We start from the raw sequence: 12871 nt of genomic DNA, 5'->3' as shown, positions 1-12871 counted from the left end.
ATAGACTGAGGGGACCACCCCCTGGGGTGGGGATATGTTAAAAGCTTTAATACTGACATATTCTGTTGCCTAGCTACTCCTACAGAGCAAAGTCTAATACCCATTGTGACGAATATGAAGATGGCGGCGACTGTCGGAGGACATAAGAGAAAATTGTATTTTCAATCATTTATTCAACAATAATAATATTACACTCTCCGTAAAACAATACTAACTGTGCAAGGGTGTTCCACAACCTCACATACGCAGTTTAAGATTGAACCCTTTCTCATTCAACTTCATTGTGTTGCCGCATGTCTTCTTTAAAAGATGAAAACAATTCCTCTCAATGCTACAGTCACCATTCAAGGATTTGTATGTCGCTTGTATATCCCCTCTTAAGCACCTCCTCTCCAGTGTGAAAAAGTGTAATGTTTACAGTCATTCCTTATAACTGAGGTCCTCTACCCAACCTTTTAGCTTTGTTGCCCTTCTCTGGACTCTCTCTATTTCAAGCCCATCCTTCCTGAGACTTGGTGCTCAGAACTGGATCGCATACTCAAGATGCGGCTGAACCAGAGTTTTGTAAATTGGTAAAAATAAAGCTTTATCTCTTGAGTAAATACTATTTTTAATGCATGCCTTGCTTGTTGCAGTTTGGCATTGCATGCTTTTGCAGAGCCTGTCATCTTCTAGGACCCCCACATCCTTTTCCATCCTAGACTCCCCCAAGCGTGTAACCTGCATGTAAATTTTTAGCTCCCAAGTGCATTACTTTACCAGATTACTGTGCTCTCCAGCCAGTATTTCGCTTTTGCCCCTGCTCCTGCCGTCCGTATCTCAGCTGCCACTCATTACTGGCTTTTAGCATGCTCCTCAACTACCCTTCTGTTTGATCCGTACATACTCTATCTGCTAATGCACCCTGGCTTGCTTATCTCCTGATGGGGAGATCCTGAGGACTGTTACCTGGTACTAACACACAGTAAAACCCATTTCCACCATCAGGAGCTCTGGTGAATACTGGTTAGTACTTAGATCCCACACTTTAGATGAGCCTGCATCATACGCCAGGCTAACCTGCTTGCATATTTATCCCGCTGGTTGGTGGGGACTCTCTCTTGCTACAGCTGGTCTCTGAGGCTGACCCTTGACCACGGTATGATAACTGGGTGTTGCCAGGCCATGAAGAAGCAAGCTGTAACATTACCACCTTCGCAGCTTTTAAAAAGTTCTGATGAAATACAGTTTGGTTTGAGACAAATATGTCTACACTACATTGTTCTAGAAGGCCTGGTCTTTGCCTATATGTTTAACAACAAACTGTAGTCTTGCTCTAATATTCTTTTTCATAACACACTCCTCATGCATGTAGAGGGGCTGTGTCATCTTACCACCGAACACCACAAGCACTCGTACAGCAGCACTGTTCCTGTGTACCTCACACATATCCTATCTGCTTACCAGTTAAGAGCAACAGCAGTGATAAAACACTGCCCAGCTTTCCATTGTACACAGTCCATAGCACAAGGTTTCATAAAAAATTGTATAAAAAATAGTATAAAATCATTAATGAAAACTTTGTTCTCATACAGCTTCCACTCCAAGCTTGTATACAGATATGGCATGTAAGCCACGCAGTAACAGCACTGCTGTGAGCGTGCCGTTGTAGTTGAGTGTTAAACTGACACATTAGGTAGGAAATCATTGGGCGTACCTGACATTTTCCTACATATCCCCAGGCAAGTTTCATTATCAGAATTTCCTTATCCTTGCACAGGTGCTTTAAATCAATGCCTATGACTTTAGTATTAATGGCAGCTATTTATCTAAGGGACATTGTTAAAAAATAGCCCGTTGGAGGTACTTGAGGATCGAGGTTGAGAACCACTGACCTAGAGTTAGCTACAAGAATCCAATAGATCTGTCAGACACAGCCCCATCCTCCTGTGCACTACGAATTAAGCATTGGGGTATGGCCAATACTCATCAATAGCAGTATAGAGGTCAAGAGTGTGCACGTTTCCATCATCAAAAAAGTAAGGTATTAACAAACTGGTAAAAATTAGAGCATAGAGCAAAAAAGGTGTGTAATTTTGTATGGGTTTTACCTGTATCGGGTACACTGGTTTAACAGGGACCTAAGATTAATAGTTAAGAGTACTTTGTAAGCATTGCAGAATATGCCAGTATTATGGAAAAGCAAAGAATAATTAATCAATTCCATCTCTACCCTAGGAAGACTGCTTACCTTGACAAGGCGTGAAAACACAATGGAGGAACCATATCCCTGACATAGAGAAGAGGTTGATTCACTAAGGATGCGAGATTCTCAAGCAGATGGATGTGGCACAACAAGACTCCAAGATCTTTGTATAATCGCTCACAGAAAGCCATTTCCGAGTTGTACAGGGTCTCTAACTTTTCACTCTCTCCTTTTGGCCTGTACCAAATTGCAGAAAACTTAAAATTTGTACAAATGGTCATTAACTACTGTACAATGCATACGAAGGATAGTTCAGAGAAGAAAAGAGAAGGTACTTTCTGTACTACTTAGACCTATTCCTACATTTCACATCTGTACAAGCACAAAACAGTTACAAGCATACATAACTGTGCATATACTCACTAAGTACCTACCAACACATTCACTGTTCAATAAAAATAAGAATTCAGTCTAAGGATACATGAAATATAAAGAAATTGTGCAGACCGTAATACCTGTTTGATAGAGTTTCCCACAATTCTTTAATACCTTTGTCCTTCAGTCCTTCCAAAATAAAGAGGTGGATGGAGCCATCCATGATATGTATACCAGTTATAACATCCAGGGTAACATCTTTTTTCTGATGATCAGTCAAGGAAACTCTGGACAGAGCTTCCACAGTGACATTCCAAGGGTTAAAATCTAAGCCTAAAGCCTCTGAGTTTATATTTGAAATCTTAATGATAAAATCCCTGAACAGCTGTTTGTTCCTGTATTCAAATATGCAAACCATACGCCCAAAGGGACAATCGTGACTCTCCTCATCAAAAGACAGTGGCACTGCAAGGTCTACTCTAACTTTGAGGTGTGACTCGGCATCCAAATAATGTCCCACTGGCAACGGAGAATCTTGAGGGCCATCAACTGACCCTATAACCCCTAAAATCTTTCCATTTTTGCTGTCCGATTGATAGCCTGTAGGATCTGGGCATTCGCAGCTGTGTATTGGAACAGAAATGTTCAAGTATGTGGCACCATAGACAAGCTCAGATAAACTCAGCCTCGCAATTCCATAAGGATCCCATTGTCTGTTACTCTTTGTGAATGGATTGTGGACAGTACGTTTAGAAGTCACAAGACCAACATTACTCAGTTTCTCATCTTCAGGTTCCATTCCAAAAAGTGATGGCTTGCTGACACTCTCCTCTATCCTCTGATCTCGATCATGTACCTCAATCTCTAAAGGAGGCCCAAGAAGAGATTCACGCAGTTCACCCACACTTATGGTTCCTGCAAAAATAACAAAAACATCCCTAAAGAAAACATGTGTTCCGTGCGTTTGTCCATGCGTCTGGTGATAAGACTGATCCCAGAATCTGTATCTGCAGTAGACAGGTACACACTTCTCCTGTAAAAAAAAAAAAAAAATACGATTTTTGTAAGATCTTACTGTAAAATCTTTTTCTCTGATGTCCATTGACAGACACAGCATCCACCCCTGTGATGGGGATGTTTTTTTGTGTTCATTGCTTCCAACTAAACTGATGTGATGGGTTGTGTCTGTGAGGGTTATGTCTGGAGGGACAGCACCGTGGGCGTGTATATGTAAAAACTTTGTACTAACGTACTGCCTAGACTACTCCTGCAGGTGGCAGCATAACCCACACAGCTCATGAAAATGAGGCTGCGTCTGTAAATGGACGATAGAGAAAAAAAAAATATATATATATATATTATATATACACACACACACAGCGTGATCATCATAAATGAGTACACCTTTGCGGTGCTATACAGCTTTGAAGCCATCAGTTCCAAAAACATGTATTTTGGTCTCATCACTCCAGAGTCACAGTAGTCTATTTCTTTTTCAGCATGGGCCCTGGCAAATTCTAGACTTGCTTTTTTGAACATGGGCTTTAGGAGAGGCTTCCTTCGTAGAGGGCACCCATGCATGCCATTCCTCTGCAGTGTTCTACTTTTTCAGCTAACTGTAGTGAAATTGCATGGCGATTTTCTTCAACCCTTCTTACCAGAAGACGCTCCTTTTGGAGGTGTTAACTTTTGTGGACCACCTGGACATCTCTGTGAGATGGTTGCAGTTGCAACTTTGTTAAATTTTTCTATCACTTCTGCTACATTATTCTGACTGATAAGTAAAGCTTTGCTGATCTTCTTGTAACTTTCACCTTTCTTGTGTAAAAGAAATTATTTTCTTTCTCAGGCCTTGTGACATTTCTCTTCCATTTGGTGCCATTGCTGACAGCATGAAATGAGAAGGGGTTTTCTCTGTTAAGTAATGCCCTTTTATAATCAACTGTGTGCTGGACAGTTGTTTATTGAATTAGACTCACCTGTAGATGAATTCTTGTTAATTAGGCTTTTGTGGTCTAAAATTTAGCTTTGCTCCCAAGACTTTCATTGGGGTATATTCATTTTTGCAACATGGTCTTGAATGAATGTTTTAGGAAAAATACTTTTTTGTGTGCACAAATTAACAACTCTTGGTTGCAATCAATGGCCTGCATATGTGGGAGTATCCTAGAGTATAGTGCCCCATAGAAAATGTTGATTCTGAAAGGAAAGTAAAGGTTTTCTGAGAAATCCGTTGGGGTGTACTCATTTATGCTTAGCACTATATGTACAATGAAGGCAAATAGACAGTGCACTTTGCAAGTGCAGCTGCACTAACTTTCCCCAGAGCTTAGTAAATGTAGTAAAGCTCTGCTGATTTTCATCATCCGATTATGTGTAGGCAAAAAAGCTTTTTTTTTTTTTTTCTTGCACCTGACTGGGTATTTTTTTTTTTTAACCAAACAAAACTTTATTGAGTCACGTACAGTACAAAACAAAAAGAAATGCAGGAATACATTCAACAGGAGAGAAACAATTGCAACATGAGAGAGCACATATAGAAATATAAATTGACATGGCAAGACCATAGCAGTTATCGGACAATGTACAAAAATAATACACAAAAGATAAGGGAGAAAAGTCGTACAAGGATCTTAGTATTCAGTACAGAGATGTAAGGACCCGGCCGTGGGTTAACCAAAAAGTAGCAACACAAGACTGGGGGGTCTGAGTGGGGGCAAACCGTGCAACATAGCAAGAACATTGAAACCCAATATACATCCGAATTCTAAGGGGAGCAGGTGGCGGAGGCCTCCAAAAACCTGTCCCAAATTTTGTGATAGCGTTTCGGACATTCTCTGCTAACATTCATCACTTTCTTATAGGGAAGAGTGGCATTAATGTCGGCTTTCCAGGCAATAGAGTAGGAGAGGATGACTGAATCCAGGTGCGGGCTATCATTTTCCCAGCACTGAAGAGGGTTTCATGCAAGAAACGTATTGTGTGCTTGTCCATATCCTCATCGGGGAATATCCCAAGTAGGCACAGCTTAGGATCCATTGACACCGGGAAGCTCATGTGATCATGAAGAAATTGGATCACCTTGGATGCAAGGGCAGTGCCACAGAAGATGTCCGAAGGTGCCAGGGGACAAAAGACACTTGGGCCAAGTGGGCAACTTGGAACGGTCAAATCTGGCTCGGCTAACCGGGGTAAGATATGCCCTGTGTGTAATATAAATTTGTGTGAGTCTTTCAGAAAGTTTTGGGGAAACGAGTACACAAGTCTCAAGGGTGTCGCTCCGGTCATCATCGTCTAGGTCCCCTACATCTTCCACCCAAAATGTCGCAGAAGGGGTGCGTATGGGCTGGACGACTGACCAGCGAGAGATATCTAGTACTGTCATGCTTGTCGATGTGAAAAAAATGGGACAGTTGGGCTGCGAGATAGTAGGCTGCAAACTCAGGGACAGCCATGCCACCTAACTTGGTCGATTTTTTCGCGTGCCGCCACGCTATCTTGTGCCTATTCGTACCCCACATAAAAGTTCTCAAAAGTTTATCCAGAACCATGAAGTAAGGAATGCCAAAGCACATAAAGAATCTTGGGGAGGAGAATCATTTTTATCAAGCCAACCCTACCCATTATCCCCAGTGGTAGTCGCGCCCACGATTGCATCTTGGTTTTAACATTTAGTGGGATGCAATCAGACAAGGAGCGTGAAACATAGACCCCAGATGTTTAAAAGAGGCAACCCGGGACAGTGGGGGTGCAGACTGGTCAGCAGGCGGGGGAAATACGTCTATGGGGAGAATCTGGGATTTATCCCAGTTAACAGTAAGACCTGAGAAGGTGCCGAACAGCTGGATGAGCTGCAGGGCCACAAGGAGGGAGGGTCCAGAGTCTTCGAGATAAAGGATCATTTTGTCCACATAGAGACCAATCCTCTCCTCGAGTACCCGGCAGCCCAGCCCGCGTATATCAGGATGGGATCTTATGGCTATGGCAAGGGGCTCCACCGCGAGAGCGTAAAGAAGAGGCGAAATGGGGCACCCCTGCCGCCTTCTCTGCGAGAGGGGAAAATATCTAGTTGTCCAGCCGTTGGCCAACACTCTGGCCCGCGTCTGGTGGTAAAGAATTGTGAGCCACTTAATAAAGTTAGGGCCAAACCCAAACCGGAAAAGGCATTGCCAGAGGTATTGCCACTCCACAGAGTCAAACGCCTTAGCGGCGTCCAGAGTCACAACCACCCTAGATCCTATGCAGTCATGAGGGGCCTGTAAATTCATGAACAGCCATCTAGTATTAAATGCAGTGTTCTTGGCCGGCATGAAGCCAGTTTGGTCCGAATGCTGAAGGGATAAGAGGACTTTGTTTAGGCGTGAAGGTAGGAAATTAGCTAGAATTTTAATGTCAGCTGGAGCAATGAGATTGGCTTATACAACTCTGGGTATAGAGGATCCTTACCCAGTTTGGGGACCAGCACAATAAGCGCTTCATTCATAGAGTCCGGCAAAGTGCCACTTTCAAATATGGCGTTGTATACAAGATAGCCAAGAAGCGCCAAGATTTCGGAGTAGTGGGAAAATAATTCCACAGGTAGCCCATCCGAGCCCGGGGCTCTGGCTTTAGCAAAGTGGGACATAGCAAGGGTCACATCGTCAACAGAAATAGGAGTTTCCAGTTGTGCGACCTGGGCAGAGGTCAGTGTGGGGAAGTCGACAGAGTCCAGGAGCTGTGAGAGGTCAGACGTGTATACCTCACTGAAGGAGGACGCAAAAACCTCCGCCACAGCCGCAGGACCAGTAGAGTCACCCATCAGAGACTGGTGGAGGGAAATGACCACCGGAGGTCTGGTATCCATATGGGCCAGATATGGCAGTAGCTTGCCAGGTTTCTCACCATATTCGTACGTCCGCTGTTTACTAAAAAACATTTTTTGGTTAGCTTTTTGACGACAGAGCTGCTCAACGGCTCTAGTTTGAAGTCGTAGTTGGATCAACGGGTCATGGGAAGGGGAATGGGCATATTGACGCTCCAGTTCTGCCAATTGGGACTCAGCAAGGCGCTGTAGTCAGTGTGCGACGCCCTTTTAAACAGAGATATGCGTTCTGTTCAATGCAGATGGGCGTGTTTCTTAAATGCCTCCCACCCCCCCCCCCCCCCGGGATACGGAGCCACCATTGGTTGTAAAGAAATAGTTCCACTCCCGATCCAAGGACTCCAAGTCCGAAACGGCAGTGAGCCAAAAGGGATTAAGGCACCAGTGTCTGGGTGGGGCGCCAGTGAGTGAGGTGAGAGTGATGAAGTAGGTCAGACAGAAGACGGGGACCAAAGTTAGGAAGGCGCAACTTAGGAGAAATAGTCATGGACACCCAAATAGAGTCAATCCTCGACATTGTGGAGTGGGTGGTGGAAAAGCATGAGTAAGCGCAGGTCTCAGAGTGGAGGTGCCGCCACAAGTCAAGTAGGCCAAAGCAGCGCAGGAGTTTACTGAACAGGGTTTCATGGTCAGAGAGATCTGACGTCAGCGATGGACCCAGTCTGTCTAGGTGTGGATTAGACACCATATTAAAATCCCCCATCTATATAGCCGGGGATGCGGGGAACATGGTCATAAATGCTAAACCATCAGTAAGGAGCGTGGCATTATACGGGGGAGACATACCAGGCTAACAACAGGATAGCATTGTCACCAATCCTACCAGATACAAAGACATACCTGCCCTGGGGATCTGTCAGCACCTCCTGAGGGGTGAAGGGTACAGTTTTGGAGATAAGCAACATCCCTCCCCTGGAATAGGAGGAGTGAGTGGCATGAAAGGACCAACCCCCCCAGGGCCATTGTAGAGCACTCAATAGGGGACCCTCAGCATGAGTTTCAACCAGGGTGATGATGTCAGCGCGCTGCTCCTTCAGATAGGAGAAGACAACAGCGCGCTTAATTTTATCACATAGGCCACGTACATTCCAGGTGAGAATTTTAAGTTGCATCATGGTAACAATGTAACAACATAACAATGACGGAGGTCGGGAGGAGTCTCCAGAGCAGGCTGTGCCCCCACCAGCATGCAGTTGAAAAACACGGTATCACAGAGTAATAAAGGCCATGGCCACATAAAAGTTGTCACACATTTAGAAGGCTTGTAAACTGCACATGACTCACAAAACAACCCCCCCTCCAACCCAGCCCAGCACATACCCCAACTCGTGTGAGCATAGTACCCAGAACATATAAAAAAAATATTGGAGTGCGAGCAATTGCCAATGAGTTGAATTAAGGCACACAGTAGCGAGCAGTTGCTGGATAAACCCGATACTCGAAAACATAGGCATTGCCAGCAAACAAAAACATATGGTGCGAGGAAAGTTCTCTCTGAAGAAAAGTCCCAGAGGTTGGACATAGCAGTGGACAAAACGCAGGCAAGTTCAATGCAGGAGTAATCAGGGGGTCTCCCGGTCAGAGGAGAGAGAACTATACACGGGCACATGTTGCAACAGTCAATCACTCCGAGGCAGATTAACAAGAAAAAGTGAAAAAAGCAGGCGGCAGTCATCTCTTCAAATCCCAGAGCCACCAGCAGTAGTGGGTAGCCATAACAGGTAGAGTAGAAGAACAATGTCAGGTTGCAATGTTAAAAGAGAGTGAGGGCAGTCTAAGTATATAGGAGAGATCCATGAAAAGAAAAAAAGGGGGATGATCCATACTAGAAGAGAACAGGAGGTACTCACAGCAGGCGATCCAACCAGGCCACAGCGGAATCGGGGTCCTCAAAGAAATGAACTCTATCCCCCCCAACAACCGCATTGTTGCATGTGGGGTAAAGCATGGAATACATCAGGTTGCGGACTCTGAGGTGCCGTTTGGTCTCTGTGAAGCGGCTACGCTGCCTCTGCACCTCGGCAGAGAAATCAGGAAAAGCAAGCACCTGGTGGTTGTCCAAGGGTATGTTACCCTTCTCCCTGGCAAGGAGGAAAACAGCGTCCTGATCTCTGTAATTCAGATATTTTGCAATAAACACCTTGAGGGGGCTGCTTGGCGGGAATGCGGTGGGCCCGCTCCACTATGAAGGCATGAGAAAATGCCTCCCGGCGTATGTCTTAACCAGCAACTCTTCCAGAAAGGGAGCAGGGTTAGCACTCTCAGCACCCTCCGGCAGATCAATAAACCGCAGGTTGTTCCTCCTGGCTTGATTCTTGAGATCGTCCTGTTTCTGCAAAAGGTAGGCAACATCGCAGGAGGCCTGCTCCACCGCACTTCTGACCGGGGGAATGTCGTCCTCCGCCTCTGAGTTTTTGTAGGTCCTGTTGAAGGAGGGATATATCTACCTTAACCTCCTCCAGTTTGGTAGTGAGAGAGGCTTTGCAATCTGTGATCGCCTCCAGGATCTTGCACTGGTCCGGTGGTGATGTGGTCGGGGCGGGAGAGGAAGACAGGGAGCCGCCATCTTTAGACTGCATACCACTCTCCTGACGCCGGAATCTATCAAGTTTTGTAGCTGCCTCGGATGTTTTCCGGGGAGGCGACATATCTGTGAGGTATGCTGGAGTGGTCACACATAAAATGGGGTGAGTACAGCGCGGAATATCGGGCGCAGGATCAAAACGGATAGAGAGAGCTCCACTCACCAGCGCCTGTTCACATGCAGCTCCAGGGCATGCCCACGACCGGGTATTTTTTACAAAATGAAGCTTTACCACATTTAAATGTACTAAGGGAAATTAGTACAGCTGCACTTGCAAAGTCTATTTGCACCCCAATAATTCATTCCTCCCTGAAAAATGATAACATTAAGTACAACTGTCTCATGTATGCCTGCATTCTTTGGGTACCTTCTGGTCAGATCTGTAGGTACCCCTAAAAAAGATTATGTGTAAATGGATCTTAATGATATCTCAAACTAACGGTTTTCTATAATTAGTGTCACACATATCCTCAATCTTGTAATTAATCAGTTAGTCTATTTAAATGGAGAAAGACAAATGTTTGGTATTGTCATGTGCACAACATTAAACATGGACCAGAGAAAGCAAATGATAACGCCTAAGGAGATCAGAAAGAGATATATAGACCAGTGTGTAAAAGGCAAGGGCTTTAAGACCATCTCCAGGCAGCTTGATGTTCCTGTGGTTACAGCTGCAAATATTAGGAAATTTAAGGTCCATGAGCGTATAGCCAAACAACCTGACCTAGGTTGCAAGAGGAAAATCGGCCCCAGATTGAACAGAGGTATAGTGTAAATGGCAGAAAAATGTACTGCCTAGTGTCATAAAGCTGAGCTCCAGTCACAGGGGTGTTGCTATGGATATTTAGGTGATTTTTATAGCAAATGTATTTTGTTAGATACAGTATCTCACAAAAGTGAGTACACCCCTCACATTTTTGTAAATATTTTATTATATCTTTTCACGTGACAACACTGAAGAAATGACACTTTGCTACAATGTAAAGTAGTGAGTTTACAGCTTGTATTACAGTGTCAATTTGCTGTCGCTTCAAAATAACTCAAAACAGCAATTCATATTTAAACTGCTGGCAACAAAAGTGAGTACACTCCTAAGTGAAAATGTCCAAATTGGGCCCAAAGTGTCAATATTTTGTGTGGCCACCATTATTTTCCAGCACTGCCTTAACCTTCTTGGACATGAAGTAAACCAGAGCTTCACAGGTTGCCACTGGAGTCCACTTCCACTCCTCCATGACGACATCACAGAGCTGGTGGATGTTAGAGACCTTGCTCCTCCACCTTCCGTTTGAGAATGCCCCACAGATGCTTAATAGGGTTTGGGTCTGGAGACGGACCCAAAAGTAAACGGAGTGTGAATTAGGCTGACATGTTTCTCAGGTGTGCTTCAACTGGAGCTCTGGTTCATCACTCTGCAAGGGTGCTTGCAAACAGGGTCAGTCAAGGGGAGGGTGATCGAAAGGGCCAACAACATTAAGCCGAAGAAGCCAGCAAAATTAAGCTGGGATATACTTGTTGATACCTACAAGAACGTTGATCCTTATCCAACTGGGACTGCGGTTACAAAGTGTAGGGAATTGGCTTCTAAGAGACCGCCCAATAATCAATAGGAGTAAGGTGAGGTCTCTGATAATCAGGTAAGAAGAAGTCAATTGGCAAAAATGGAGTCCCACACAAGAGGCTCAAAGTTTGATCACCCCCCCAGGGATGGGGAAATACCGCCATGCCCAATACCACCTCTTGGGCATGGAGTTCACCAGAGCTTCACAGGTTGCCACTGTAGTCCTCTTCCACTTCTCCATGAGGACATCATGGAGCGTGTGGATGTTAGAGACCTTGCGCTCCTCCACCTTCCATTTGAGGATGCCCCACAGATGCTTAATAGGGTTTAGGTGAGGAGACATGCTTGTCCATCACCTTTACCCTCAGCTTCTTTAGCAAGGCAGTGGTCTGGAGGTGTGTTGGAGATGTTTTTGGGGTCGTTATGTTGGAATACTGCCCTGCAGGCCCAGTCTCCGAAGGGAGGGGATCATGCTCTGTTTCAGTATGTCACAGTACATGTTGGCATTCATGGCTCCCTCAATGAACTGTAGCTCCCCAGTGGCAGCAGCACTTATGCACCCCAGACCATGACACTCCCACCACCATGCTTGACTGTGGGCTAGATACACTTGTCTTTGTACTCCTCAGTTGATTGCCGCCACATACGCTTGACACCATCTAAATCAAAAAGGTTTATCTTGGTCTCATCAGACCACAGGACATGGTTCCAGTAATCCATGCCCTTAGTCCTCTTGTCTTTAGAAAACTGCAGGCTTTCTTGTGCATCATCTTTAGAAGAGGCTTCCTTCTGGGGCGACAGCCATGCAGACCAATTTGATTCAGTGTGCGGCATATGGTCTGAGCACTGACAGGCTGACTCCCACCCCTTCAACCTCTGCACCAATGCTGGCAGCACTCACATCAGTGGCAATACAGTGTGCCATCACAATGCCCCATCAGTGTCATCATGGTGCCCCATCAGTGGCATTACAGTGCCCCATCAGTGCAATCATAGTGCCATCACCGTGCCCCATCAGTGCCATCAGCACCACTATAGTGCTAATCAGTGCCCCATCTGTGCCATCAGTGCCTTACGGTGCCACTACAGTGCTCATCAGTGTCGCTACACTGCTCATGCGTGCCACTACCATGGGGGTATTTGTACTGTCCTTACATTTCAGGGCCTCAAGAAATTAGATTGGCCGTCGGTATATCAGGTGTGATCAATTTTTATTGATTGGCACCATAGCTTGTAGACTCTATGACCTCCACAAAGACCAAGTAATATACACTGACTTGGGTTTTTTTAACTAAAGAAATGTAG

The 12871-nt window shown here is 45.1% G+C and overlaps 1 protein-coding gene across 3 annotated transcripts in view; it reads right to left on the bottom strand.

Annotated features, from left to right (window-relative positions):
* Positions 1–12871, bottom strand: part of CFAP92 (cilia and flagella associated protein 92 (putative)) — a 194734-nt gene that overhangs the window by 80338 nt on the left and 101525 nt on the right. For all 3 annotated transcript variants that reach the window (XR_014225599.1, XM_082265897.1, XM_082265898.1), the window contains exons 9-10: positions 2701–3593; positions 2231–2422 (exon numbers count right to left, since the gene is read on the bottom strand). Coding sequence is in view for 2 of the 3 variants with exons in the window: in XM_082265897.1 (XP_082122023.1) it covers positions 2231–2422; positions 2701–3593 (1085 nt within the window). In the remaining variant the exon portion in view is untranslated. The remainder of the gene's footprint in view (positions 1–2230; positions 2423–2700; positions 3594–12871) is intronic.

This window comes from Pelophylax lessonae (genome assembly GCF_965119305.1).
Source record: "Pelophylax lessonae genome assembly, chromosome: 8".
Lineage (NCBI taxonomy): Eukaryota > Metazoa > Chordata > Amphibia > Anura > Ranidae > Pelophylax > Pelophylax lessonae.
This window is presented reverse-complemented; position numbering and strand designations above follow the sequence as displayed.